Raw genomic sequence first — 15,223 nt, forward strand, 5'->3', positions numbered from 1 at the left:
CATATCGCAGATGAAGCACTGAATTACCATACATGAAATATTGATACATATTAGAGAGAATAATTTTAAACGTATTGTAATTATTATATTAACGTATTGTAGATAAAACACTGATATAATGTAGCTACAGAAGACCCTGACGTATCGTAGCTAGGTAAAACAATCATATATCGTTGATGTCTACAACACTAATGTATACTAATATGTAAAACACTAAAGTACAGTACACATGACACATTAATGTTACAGTGCCCAGCTTGTCAATGTTGTCAAAATGTTGTTTATACACAGTGCAGCTCTGCCGTGTAAAGGGTTTAATACATAGTTACCCCAACTACACAGTATAATAACGTATTTTATATGTTGGTAACGGCTGGTGACTAGAGAGCACAATTTACATGCAGGTGTAGAGGTGATGTTGCCACGGTCGTGATGCGCTTTACAGTACAGTACAGTACAGTACAGTACAGTACAGTACAGTACCCATAAGCAAGGAATGGAGGACAAGGAACAACATCAAATAAGACAAAATAACACCCAGAGTCATGTACGTTATGGTTGATCTTTAGGCACCAATAAGATGTTATCCGTGGCCAGGTGGTCTTAAAAGATGTTATCCGTGGCCAGGTGAACTTAAAAGATGTTATCCGTGGCCAGGTGAACTTAAAAGATGTTATCCGTGGCCAGGTGAACTTAAAAGATGTTATCCGTGGCCAGGTGAACTTAAAAGATGTTATCCGTGGCCAGGTGAACTTAAAAGATATGATCCGTGGCCAGGTGAACTTAAAAGATGTGACCCGTGGCCAGGTGAACCTAAACGCGTCTATTTCAAGAGACGCTAAACGTTGGAGGCAGCGGTTCAGAAAAACAACTTCATCCTGACTCAGCTGCTGACACAAGACAAAACTGATGACACACACACCAAATACTGCCGGAGATGGCTGCCCTTTTAACCCTTACTGCCGGTAATGTAAGGGTCATACACCAAAACCTATCATGTTCTTCACTTCAAAATCATCTGCAAGTGGTACAGCTTCACGGAACAACCAGTAAGTGTTATGGAGTCCCAGTCACTCGAACTAACACAACAAAACATCCACTGTAACTTCAACACCCAGAATTAAACGCTATTAACAGATGGTATCGATACTAATATTAATTCTCCTCATAAGCAGTTAAGAGATTCTGGATATTAATAAAATTTAACTAAGAATAAAGAACCGATATTAATACAGAAATATCATAAATTCCAAGTAATGCCTGAAGACGGGAACATCTCCTCTGGGATAGTTTTTAAAACCTCATCAGCTCTCTTACTCACCTCACCTCACCTTAATATACAGTCCCAGCCACTACCCACCCCCCCTCTTCCTCCTCCTATTCTTCTTCTTCATACTCCTCCTCCTCCTCCTCCTCCTCATATTCTTCTTTTCCCTCCTACTCTTATTCTTTTCATCCTACCCTACTCCTATTCTTCTTCAACCTCCTCCTCATCCTATTCCCATTCTTGTCCATCATTCTTCTCCTTTTTATTTTCTTCTTCTTTCTCCTCCTCCTGCTCCTCCTCCTCTTACTATTCTTCTTCACCCCCGTCCTCCACTCCTACAGACACTTCCTCCCACAGCCCCAGAAGATTAAATATCAATTACAGGACACCGTTATGGTAGGGGTGGGGGGGCACGCACTGGTTGACATCCTCAAGGGGCCACACTCATCCTGACGAAAAAACACGGCAGCTGTTTTAATCAGAGGTGAGGGACATCATTTTCCCAAGTCTAGCAGAGGGAAACCAATCTATTCCCAACTCATCTATCGGTAGTTTCCCTTCCTCTATGAGCAACCCATTCCAACTTATTCCAACCTATTCCAAATCATTTTCCAACCCATTCCTTATACTTCAAAGGAACTGTCGTAATGTTACCACTTAATATAATGACCCTTATGGATTATTATGTAACCACGCCATTCAAATTATCTGTCTACAAGGATTCTGCTTTTGTATTGGTCAATGGATCATTCACCAACTAATTATTCTGGATCAGGACGACGAACGTTTAAGTGGCTTCATCTGTACACTGACATGATGCTGTGGAGAAAGTTTTCATTCATGGTTCTTATAACCTTGACTTTCTCCATCTCCCAACTTTTATATTTCCCAAGACGCTCAAGAACCTTATACACGGACTACTTCAACCCTTCCTGCTATTGGGAGAATTACGTGCCAGCAATCTCTTATGGGAAGACCTTACTGATATATGCGACAGAGGTAAGGAGAGAGGCTTTATTAATATCAAAGTCGATTTGTCTATAACACCAAGAAGTGTCAACTCACACACATCACACAACAACCTCAACTCTGCTCACCAAGTACGGCCACAAACTTAGACTGATGATCAACAGATAATCATTACTAATTTATCCTCACTGGCGGTACAAATGAGAAGATTGAATTCCTTTTCAAAGAACCTTTCTCTCTCTTGTTTTATATTCTATATACATTCCATAATCTGTCCTTTGCCAGATTTCACTTTGCCGAGAACACTCAGCGCCTCAACGTATATCATGATGTGTACACTTGTGCCAGTCATCTGGTGGAATGAGGACTAATGCTGCCCGAAGATAAATATCACGGCTCTCGTCATAAACACTCGTAAACACTTTCTTATGTCTCTAAGTTTATATAATATACGACAGTCCACAACACCTTTTCTTCCTTAAAGATTACCGGTATAAAAATATTATGTAAATACCTGTACTGTGTAGACGAGAGCCGGTAAGTCGTCCTTATAACCCATGATGACGTGACCCAACTCCAGCCTCATGTTCCTCCCATCTAGTTTTCGTAGACGAGAGTCTGAAAAAAAAAATATATCCCCGGTAAATTTTCATCCGAGAATACTGTACATGTGAGCTGTGTAGCCCTGAGTGTACTCTGACTAAGGCAGAACGAAAAACAACACACATGGACTCTCAAGGTCAGTTACTCAGATCAGTCGCTTTGACGAATCCATACATACATCTGTAAGGACCTTCCTGGGGTCTCTGAGATAAGCAGTTATCTTTCCTTCCCGGAAACTAAAGATCCATCCTCCTCCACGATCTACCATCCTCTGTCGCTCACTAGTTGGTGAACCTTCAGAAAAGATAAATTCCAGACATGTTTTGTTATAGCGAAGTATTATCGTTCACCTTCACAGTCTGGTAGTTGTTACACGAAATCTATCGTTGACCAGCTAAAATAGCTTAAACCAACAGTACACACAGCTATAAGTAAACACAAGCACACACACACAGCTAAAAGTAAACACAAACATACACACACAGCTATAAGTAAACACAAGCACACACACACAGCTAAAAGTAAACACAAACATACACACACAGCTAAAAGTAAACACAAGCACACACACACACAGCTAAAAGTAAACGCAAACATACACACACACCAAAAAACAAACAAACTATAGTCGCAACAAAAGTGTGATGAATCTAGCTCACTAACTTCCTACACGCCTCCAATTTCTTTCATCTCTAACTCTTATAAACTTTTTCTTATTTTATTTCTCACAACAAAAACATCAATTCCCCTCCTTAAGAAAATCCTCAAGTTGTCTTCCCTTGAATGTTTCTTCGCCAAGTTCTGATTTTCCTTCCTCAAAGCCCCGATTTTTTTCCTCCTCGAAGCCCTGAATCCTCTCTCCTCGAAGCCCCGAATCCTCCCTCTCAAAAGCCTGAATCCTCCCTCCTCGAAGCCCCGAATTCTCCCTCCTCGAAGCCCCGAATCCTCCCTCCTCGAAGCCCCGAATCCTCCCTCTCAAAAGCCTGAATCCCCCTCCCAAACCCCGAATCCCCCCTCCCCAAACCCCGAATCCCCCCTCCCCAAACCCCGAATCCCCCCTCCCCAAACCCCGAATCCTACTACCCCAAAACCCATAACTTCCCTCTACGTTGGTCCTCTTCCACTTCCCCGGAACTCTAAATCTTCCCTCAGTTCAGTTCTATTTCCGCTGGTGATTATCTCCCGTATCAAATGTCGATAGGTGTCTTAATCTCCATAATTCACGACGTCTAAAAGGAATTCATTGAGCTCGTGTGAATGTTCGTGTTACATCATCAACATAGTCCTTACTTATGGCAGATTTCGTGCGTCAGTAAGGACAATGTTGCTCTTGTATTTCCCAGAGATACAGTGACAATATAAACACCTACAGAATTGCTACACTATTCAGCCTTTACAAAAATAATGACAAAATTAAAATCTAAAAGAGGAATTGAACAAGATGACACGATACCATCAAGGGTGTTCAAGATGGTATTGGATCAAGTTTAGCTTAAGACACAGGGTTGAGATACGAAAGACACAGCAAACAGACCGGTCAGTAAATAACAGTGAAATGAAACAGACTTGATGATGATGATGATGATGATGATGATGAGGATTACCAAGAAAATCATAATGAAATCAAAATACATCTTCAAAACACTCAAACAAAAGACAATCAAAACAAAAGGTAAAAAAAACAACACGGAAATACTGAAGAATTAAGAAATAAAAATTATGGATAGAAAAAATCGACTATTCACACTTTAAAATAAGTGGTGAGAAGAAAAAATGCCCTACCGTGTGTGTGTGTGTGTGTGTGTGTGTGTGTGTGTGTGTATGGATGGTGTTTGACAGGTTAATTAAAAAACTCAGTCTCATATGATTTTTCAATTATCAAATTTTTGGGGGGATGAACGCATCAAATTTTATATTCAAGATTTTCAGGTATCATGATTAAATGGATAAACACACACACACACACACACACACACACACACACACACACATGAACAAAATAAAATAAATGTGTTGTAGTTAAATATTTATAGGGAAAAAATTGGTATTGTTAACATATGTTGTTGTGTTGTGAAAGCCCCGAAATTTAATGTAATTTGCCTTTTGTAAACACTGTGCCTATAGTCTCTGAATATTTGATTCTGGTCAACATTTTTCCGACGTAAATAAACTTCGAAAAATGATTTAGTGTTCGTACAGTCTAATTTGTTTTGGGATACTTGAAGAGTCTTACCCAAAGGAAGATAATATGAAGGTACGGAAGAAGGAGGAAGAGGAAGAGGAAGAGGAAGAGGAAGAGGAAGAGGAAGAGGAAGAGGAAGAGGAAGAGGAAGAGGAAGAGGAAGAGGAAGAGGAAGAGGAAGAGGAAGAAGAAGAAGAAGAAGAAGAAAGGCTAATAAAGAAAAGAAGAAGAAGAAAATGTAAGAATAACAAAAAGAAAGAAGAAAACTAACTAATAAAAGAAGAAGAAGAAGAAGAAGAAGAAGAAGAAGAAGAAGAAGAAATTATACAGTAGGAAGACACCGTCAACTGTCAGTGTCTCTCTTACTACTACTACTACTACTACTACTATTACTAGTGTTGTCATATATCAACATAACATAATAAGTTAAAATCCTTTGACAAAATATTCGGGTTATTGTGTTGAGTCACAGACAGACAGACAGACAGACAGGCCACGGACGGACGGGCGGACAGACAGACAGACAGGCAGGCTCACGGACGGACAGACACAAGGCCATCTAAGTCAAGTATTCTGCATATATGAATATTATGTTACATAAGCAGACGTGGCGCAACATATCTACGTCATAATAAGGGGATATGGTAGAGAGAGAGAGAGACAGAGAGAGAGAGAGAGCGAATAAGTGAGTGAGTGAATGATTGAATAGTGAATATGGTGAGAGTAAGTGGACGTGAATAAGAGTGAGCGAGTGAGTGAGTGAATAAGTGTGTGACTGAAGTTGTAAACATTTATGGTCGGGCTGAGGTGTGTTGGGGTTGATGAATGTCTCTCCAACACACACACACACACACACACACACACACACACACACACACACACACACAAGAGGCTTCAAAAATAGTATATAAGTACCTGTGAACACCTGAAGTGACCCCTTTACCTACCTGCTGTGTACATATTCTCTGTGACTTTCATCCTTCCCTCCCTTCCTCATTCCTTTTCTTACTCTTCTTTTCTTCCTTCATTCTTCTTTCCCTATCTCCCCCCCTGCCAATCTCTCTTTTTTCTTCTCTTCCATTTTCAATTCATCTCTCCCTTCTTCCTAATCTCCCATTCTCTCCTCCCTACCGGTTTCCTCTCCGTCCCGACGTATACCTGTTCTTAATCGAGACACATCTGAAGTTTATGATTTATTTTCTAGAAATAAAACAATCTTGTTGCTGATCCTCTCCTGTTATGAGTTAAGTTATGGGTAAATAGTCCCTGTACTGTACTGTAGCTGCAGGACAACTCGTGGGTCCTCATGGAGCTGCCACAATTCTTTACGCTTCAGGCTTGGGAACATTAAACACAATAGGTAATGAATTTCCCTTACTAGTATTTCGTGTCTTATTGAATTTATAGTCCATGGTTGATACGTTACCATCTGCTACATAAACCCAATATTAAGATGTAATGCAAGCTGTATATAACGAAGTTTACAACAGTGGCGGTAACTTTTATCGTTTATTAATAAAACTGTTATTGTTCCAATACTTTCTGACGTGTTCTTTGACGCACAGGCTTATAAAAAGGTGGAGACGTAAAACAAATATTACAGGTTATTATAGTTTGTTCAATGGAACCTTGTATCTGAGGCCAAGGGTCAGTTTGTAGCAAGGCAGCTGATTGGTTGGCGGACGGACAAGGGAAATGTCACTACGTTTCTCTAGTATTTATTCTATCTCTGATAATTTTCGCTCTTAGGGAAACAAATACTAACATGTGAAACGCTCTAATAGAAGAAATATCTTATTTTAATAATTCCTGGATACATACAGCTTGGATGATGGATCCTGGCGGGTTGGTATAACAGCAGAGATTGGTAACACTTACTGGCTCAACACTTATAATTCTAACATCAATTTGGCTGTATACATACATATCATGTAATGTAAACAACCTAACATGTAAAAACATAAGGTGAATTAATTAAACTGTAAAATCAAGTAATATTTAACATCTCATTGTTTTCGTTACAACAATGTTCTATTCAAATTATGATTCGTATTTGTTAAAGACTTTCAGCTACCAGTGTTACCAAGTGCCATTACTAGGTCTTTATCTTCACCATTTTACACTTAAAAAAAAAAGAACCAATAAATTTTAAATCAATTAATATGGCAACTATAAATTTATCTTGTATTATTACCACTAAATAGGGTTAATTCGGCTCGGGGGCGGGGGGGGGATAGTTACCATACACTATCAGATATATTTACGATATACTGTAATTGCACAATATACCACACTCACCGCCCACCCGCCCACACATAATTCTCGACCTGACTAAAATAACTTACTATAAATGCTACAAATCACAAGAAAGTTCGTGATTTCTAACCATGAGAGAGGGGTGGGGTGGGGGGCTATAGTTTCAGACAGTTCTAATAAAGGAAAGGTTAGATGCACGTGGATAATATAACGGATTAATATAAGCGTTAAGAGACTAATCGCTGGCTATAATTAATTCTATCAGCTGTCACGACTATGCTTTTGGGACGTGTGTGTGTGTGTGTGTGTGTGTGTGTGTGTGTGTGTGTGTGTGTGTGTTAAGAAGACTCATGTGTGGTAGAAATATTCAGATGTGGGATTAAATACACTTTATTCATTATATCTCCTTAACTCATATGGTTCATTATACGCGTTTAAGTATAGGGTTTCAAACCTTATATATGACACTGGTTCTTATGAGCATAAAGATGGTATATATCGTAATACGCCTCTACACTCATACACACAGTTTCTCAAATTACTATCGTGCTAACATTTAACCTTTGATATGACCCCTTAATTGGGACCTTCAAACGTGAGGCCAATTTCTTAATCTACTGACGGACGCAATTGTTTAAACCTAACCTAACCTAACCTAACCTAACCTAACCTAACCTAACCTAACCTAATCTAACCTAACCTAACCTATCTCATATTATATATCAGCTGATGGTTCCTTTTACTGTTGACGAGAGAAAGTTGAATCCAAAGTTTTCGATGCGTCAAATTATTAATGGAAGTTTACGGGAAATATTGATTTATTAGAGAGAGATATTACCCAACGTCTAGGTGTACCATTTCAGATATTACTCTTAAAATCTTTCTCATAAGTTGGTTCTACGTGTAATGAAATAGGAAGTTGGGACGTAGAAAGTAATTTAAAATAGGATGTTGTGAAGTAGAAAGTAATTTAAAATAGAAAGTTGTGAAATAGAAAGTAACTTAAAATAGGATGTTGTGAAATAGAAAGTAATTTAAAATAAGAAGTTGTAAAGTAGAAATTAACTTAAAATAGAAAGTTGTGAAGTAGAAAGTAACTTAAAATAGGATGTTGTGAAGTAAAAAGTAACTTAAAATAGAAAGTTATGAAGTAGAAAGTAATGATGAATGAGTTAAGAGACCTGAGGAAAAGTTACTTTCATCATCAGTAACTTACATCGATTGATTAATTTCTTTAGTTCACTTGTATCGAGTTGTTGGCTAGTGTATGACCTTACCTGATGCATCTTAATGTAATAAAACAACAAATAATTTTACCACGGTGCAAGGTTCCGATAATTGGCAACAAGTCAAAAACTAAACAAAATATAAGATGAACAACACTTGGTCATACTGTATCTAAAATTTCACCTTGATAGTATTAAAAGAGTCTCTGAGATATCGCCCGGACAAGAAGGCAAGAAAGAATCAAAGAAGAGACAAAGAAACTATGCAATCACAGTGTGGCCTTTCTCTGTGGCTCATGTGGTGTATTAAGGTCAAACACTTCACACGGCACATGGGTTACAGGTGGTGGTGTATAGTTATGACGTTTCCAGCGTTACTGTGGAAGATATGTGGGAGACATTATCAAGTAACATGTCTGTATCATTGTGCCATAGTTTCCATGTCATACGGCTACACAACTAACTTAATAATGAAACAAAGAACAGAAAACATATATGGTGTGATTTATCGATGTTATTTATTACTTATATAAAGGCAATCACGTGATTTTATATATATACTTTACATAACAGTGGGTAAGTTTAATACTATTTCAGGTTATGTTATGTTATAGTCTTAATATTGTTACGTAATCAATATTGAAATATGTAATCAATTATTCAGTAGATATTAAATTATGTGCATCTTTTACATAACTGATGCTATAATACATGCTTAATGATCTTTTTCTTTCATCACAGGTAAGTTTAGCAGAGGTGTTGAAGACTTATATGCACGTAAGTAAATTTGTCATTTGTGCAAGTTAGTCTAAGAATCTTTATTGACATTTATGAGGATTTATCTAATTATTTTCTCTTATCATGATCAACATTATTCATCCTTGTCTATTATTATTACTATTGTTATTAACTATAGAACATGTATAAGGATTATCAAGTTAAATACAACTTAGTGTTATAGACCTTGTTGGGGACACTAGTTACTGGTTATGTGTTAAGAGGTGTGGCACTGGACCCTGTCACGTAAAGGAAGATTCATTGTTCACCCTTGTTCTTATACCTACACTAAGTATATCGTGTACCTGAACTTTCTATGTACATTGTATAATATATGTAATGTCTGTGTATATATATTATGTACAGTATATCATGAACCAAAGTGTACTTGTGTGACATATCTATCTATCTATCTATCTATCTATCTATCTATCTACATTGGTAAATAATATTCAGACATTAAATATTCCCTCTATTATTATTTTTATTTCATTTAATTTTATGTCATTTTTCGGAGTGACTGATCAAGTGGACCCCAAACCATATAGTCCCCAACCTGATTTAATCAAACCATTACCGCAGGGGCCGAGACCTACTGGACAACAGTCATAAACGATGTGAGTGAAAGTGATCCCAAGGGTGTAGCAGCCCACTGGTGGCGGGGCAGGTACACCACTGAAGCTTAACCTGTTTTTTTATGTTCAAAAGGCGATGCTGCGGCCGGCACTGCACTCAACCACCTTCATTTCCCAAACTGTAAAGATACGTACCTATTAACAACTGGGTGGATTAGGGTGGTTGGTGATCTAACCAGTGATCTTTAGGATAGCAAGAGAGCTCTGCACCCACTCGGCCGCCTCACCCTTGGGTCAGGTCAGGTCAGGACTGTTTAAGACTCGGTCACTCCACCAGCAACAATAATAACTATCTCGCATCATATTCTAAAATTTACTGATAATTTATGAATTAAAACTGCACCCGGGAGTTAATACATAGCATCATACATTACACCAGTATTTATTAATTAGTTTTTTATTGGGATCTATCTCTTGCTTTTAACAGTTGATTGCTAGTCTGTGTATTAACCTGGACTACGCGCTTAAATACCTTAGTTGTTATTGAGCAGTAATCCATTATACCACCAACGCAGCTAATTTTACGAGCACATGATAAATATAATTCTCAACGTATATTATGTAACATTATTTTAGTTTAATACTTTACGTTACTGCTCCTGATGTTTATTTTAACACAGATGAATTTCCCCGACTCGTTGCTGTCAAGATTTAAAGTGTCATGACCTTTTGGGGTTAAATAATAATGGTCCTTTTAGCCTGTCAGTTGTGTTATTACTGATGTTATTAATTCATGTATTTCTCGGTCGCTCAAGGTCATAAATTTTAGCGGATTTCCTTCACTGAGGATTAACTTTCAAATGTCGTTAGCGACCTTTTTAATTATCTGCTGAATAATTTGTAGATAAACACGGGGGTTCTTTCCATTTAATTCAGGTTATTTCTAAATAATTGTTCAGGGAGCCGTTTTATTTTTCTCAATAATTTGGTCATAATTTGAGAATTTTTCATCACTGAGTTAATAGATAATTTGAGTTTGTGTTTTACTCCTTTACAGTCATACAGCCTTGAATTATTACCTTAGAAAATTAATTAAAACTTTATTGACTTCTTCCTCTCGTTTGTTTCTTGTATTGGTAATTTCGGGTCACGCTCTTGTACCGTTTTGTATAATGAATAAATTCTAATATTCTTTATTCCGGGTTATACCGAGATGCTTAATATTCTTTATTCCGGGTTATACCGAGATGCTTAATATTCTTTATTCCGGGTTATACCAAGATGCTTAATATTCTTTATTCCGGGTTTGTGTTTATTTTGCTTTATTAGGATATGATTACAGTCCCGAGTCCGGCTCAATTTATTTTGTTAAAGAACCTGACTGACAACATATGTGTAAACGGCTGACTAATGAACCCCGACACGCTTGAGAACTGTTGGTGGTGGTAGCCAAAACAGCGACCCTCAGCTTGTGTGGTGTTGTACTAACCAAAGCTAAACTAAGACCTTAAAGGTAGGTTGGGTCTTGGTGCTATCTGTCGTTAATGGTTACCTCAACAACAAGCTATGTCGTGCCGTCTCACTAACGACAATAAATCGAGAGCTGATCCCGTGTTGGTAGCGACGGTCTTGTTCCTGATTGGGCAAATCTGATTAGTTCAAGTCCAGTTTGTTCAATAATTTTCTATTTTCATATTCCATCAAGATTGTTTTAATTTGAGCAACTTGATATTTTGTTAACACCATTATTATTAATATTAGTTTGATTCAATATAGTTCCTTTGGATATTACAATCAGACGATCATTATTTAAATACAATTAGAATAGAATAAGCTTTTTATTTACACTTTCATAATGCCTGTACTGTGACCAAACAACACAGTACATATGTTTCGTCATGTAATAGATCATAAATTATTATTGTCTTGGACTAAATGATGTTAATGACTTAAAAGATTTCGTTCCATAATGCCAGTTTATGTATTACTGTTGTGTGTACCTACAACACTGTCGGAGAGTTTAGTGTTGTTATAATGTTATTTACTGCGAGTCAACAATTAAGGTTTAAATGCCTAACAAAGTTATTAACAATATCTAAACAATTATGAGAGATTAAACTCACTTCAAGAGAAATATTAACCGATAACACATATATATATATATATATATATATATATATATATATATATATATATATATATATATATATATATATATATATATATATATATATATATAGACACACACTGTATATTAGAGGAAAATTTCCACATAGTAGTAACTATTTCTCGGTGATATTCGTGTTTGAATAATGATTACTGGTTTCACGATAAAATTTTATAGAGCAATAATAAGATTAAAAAACATATTTCAAAATAATTCACTTTTCACATTGATATATGTTTGGGGCTTTGTGTGATGCCGCCATCCCGTGTTCACAAGCGGCAGTGACAGGCAAAGCTCTCCCTCATGTGTCCACACAAAGTAATAACTAAAATGTTTAAATATATTTAAATGGTCTCATCTCAATCAAAGTCATTAGGGATTTTAACCTCATGAATTAGAATACAGTTGTTCTCCTTTATGAGTGAATTATATGAGATATAATGAAAGACTTGTGATGGACAAAGTACAGTATATTGATCATTATTGTGAGCCAGGACGCTGTTCACAGTTGTTGGCCCACCTAGCATTTCATTTAGTCTATAAAATAAAAAATAAAAGTAAACAATTTATAAAATTAAAATCATTCGTAATTAGATATACTATTAATATGGAATAATATTTTCTCTGAGTTATTCTTAATATTCGAATGAAGTGGAAATTTAGCAATACCGTCAGACCTGAACTAAATATCCAATATATCTTTACCACTAAGCTAAACCATGATATACCGCGATATACAACATATAAGTTCACCTATTTTTCGATAAATTATTTTATAAATGTTTGTTTACAAATAATAGTTGAAACTGAAGATTTTATTAAAACGTGTGACTAAAGGTTAAGCCAAACACGATTCCCATCTTCAATCAATCAGTCAAACCTGCCAACCAATTCCTCATCTGTGTGAATGTTATGGTGTTTTAACTTCCTCAGCACCTTCACCTGTCGCTGAACACCTGAGTTAATCCTTGATGACCAACATAATGAACTTGTGAATGATGACAGCATTCACAAAGTTCATCACGACATGTAGATAACAAATACAGACTTAACACATTGAGCAATATGTAACACTCTCAATAATGTACAGCTTAATGCAGCCACTTGTCTTATACCTGAAGTTTCCTGACAGTTCTCACAGTTTTACTCGGATAAACGGCCACAAGTCTCAGAGGTGAAGGTTAGGGAGAAGGTCGCCACTTTATGCCTTGTAATTTTTGGGGCACAGTTACTGAAGAGTTTGTTTTAATGCACAGGAGGTTAGTTTAGGTTAGGTTAGGTTTGATTAGGTTTGGTTTGGTTAGGTTAGGTTAGGTTAGATTAGGTTAGGTTAGGTTAGGTTAGGCAGGGAAGAAAAGGAAAAATAATGTGAACTTAAGAAAATTACATTAGCATTGTATTTACACGAGTCTCATTCATCCATAACAACCTAACCTAACCTAACTTAACCTAACCTTCCCTAAACAAATATAATCCAAGGTCCATAGGTTGATTTGGGTTTGGCTGCGTCAGGTTATCCACCATAATTAACAAATCCAGGTGTTGAACAGAAATACTACACGTGATCGCTCATAAAGACGTATATTATTTAACCTCAGGTACATCCGGCTAGTAACGATAACTAAAAACAGACGTATTATTAACTACACCATTATTCACAACACGACTCTAACAACTAAGAAACCGATCAATTATATCGAATTATTAGACAAGTATTATAAAATGTTTGGTAAATATTCAGTTTAAATTCGGCCGCCTCATTAGTCTAGGGATCGAACCATTATTTAAATAATTTTCGCCATGAATTTCACTCCATTTTGTAATATTAAATCAGGAATACCAATATGGTTAGAGAGGTTTTAAATTGATTACAGTACGTAAATAGTTTATTATTGGGGGCACTGTTACCGCCAGTTAGTCAGATTTATAATACGAGTTTGGAAATTTGTTCTATTTCAAGATTTGGTTCAGGAAACAAAAGAGAGACGAAGTGTGAAGATATGAGGCAAATATTTGATATCACTCGTACGACACTTTGTAATCTGATAGCCTTTCATAGTTAGGTTAGGTACTTCACAGGAGCAGATATATTACAGGCGTTGTGGAGAAGTTAAAAATTAGTTCGGGGTCAGAAAAATTCACCTAAGTTATTATTTCGTCAATGAATGATATCATATCCTATAGCTGTGGTGCCGCGTTAGTACAGTAGCTTCCTTGAGGGTGGTGATCAATAGGACGCGTATATTAAGAAGTAACAAGATATAATATAATTCACGATGAAGTGTATGTCACCATCCAACACACAATCATGGACAGAAAAATGTAAAAGCTGTCAGAGGGTAAAATTATAAATATATAAAAATGCAGTAGTTTGTAACGCTGCCCATACCATGTTCACAGCAGAGGGTAGTAATTAACGCGGCAGCAGCTAGACGGTCAGCAACTGGAAACTTGTCAATTAAGTGATTCTTTTAAGTAATTAACATAACATCCTCTGTGATTTAGTGATGTGGATATTTTCTTTATGTTATCATCACCAATTAATTTTATCTTAAGTAAATCCAATAAGTCTGGTTACCAATTGAACGTTTAATTAAGAAGTTTCCATTAAATAAAACTTTTAAGTAATTGACCACACATATCTAATATTACGTAATTAAGGTAACTAAATCTCCTCTAATTACCAGTATCTTTTCCCTGGTGCTTGTGATGACTTCTCAAAGTTTATGACTAAACTACAAAGTATTGGTTAAAATGTGTCAGTATCTCACAGGCGTTATGAGCCACACTCCATCACACTGAGAGACGGAGTTACTCACATTATCTCTCTGATGACGGGCCATGATAGGTCCCAGCACCAGGAGAACAGTATCTAACCTGACCTAACCAAAGCACAAAGAACCTGACTAAAGCTAACATAACTCAGCCTAACCTAACCTAACCAAAGCACAAAGAACCTAACTAAAGCTAACATAACTCAGCCTAACCTAACCTAACCAAAGCACAAAGAACCTAACTAAAGCTAACATAACTCAGCCTAACCTAACCTAACCAAAGCACAAAGAACCTAACTAAAGCTAACATAACTCAGCCTAACCTAACCTAACCAAAGCACAAAGAACCTAACTAAAGCTAACATAACTCAGCCTAACCTAACCTAACGTAAAATCAGAACTAGGGTCGAATGCTACGTTTCACAGT

General features: G+C 36.7%; 2 protein-coding genes across 2 annotated transcripts in view; one reads left to right on the forward strand and one right to left on the reverse strand.

The window, feature by feature from the left end:
- The window catches only part of LOC121868605 (protein ZBED8-like), a 46,612-nt gene extending 43,756 nt beyond the window's left edge, over positions 1 to 2,856 (reverse strand). Inside the window, exon 1 of the mRNA XM_042369392.1 lies at positions 2,751 to 2,856. The gene's annotated coding sequence lies outside the window, so the exon portion shown is untranslated. The remainder of the gene's footprint in view (positions 1 to 2,750) is intronic.
- Positions 1 to 15,223, forward strand: part of LOC121868604 — a 223,696-nt gene that overhangs the window by 32,797 nt on the left and 175,676 nt on the right. Inside the window, exon 2 of the mRNA XM_042369391.1 lies at positions 9,245 to 9,280. Coding sequence (XP_042225325.1) covers positions 9,245 to 9,280 — 36 coding nt within the window. The remainder of the gene's footprint in view (positions 1 to 9,244; positions 9,281 to 15,223) is intronic.

Source organism: Homarus americanus, unplaced genomic scaffold (genome assembly GCF_018991925.1).
Source record: "Homarus americanus isolate GMGI-L3 unplaced genomic scaffold, GMGI_Hamer_2.0 scaffold59495, whole genome shotgun sequence".
Classification (NCBI taxonomy): Eukaryota; Metazoa; Arthropoda; class Malacostraca; order Decapoda; family Nephropidae; genus Homarus; species Homarus americanus.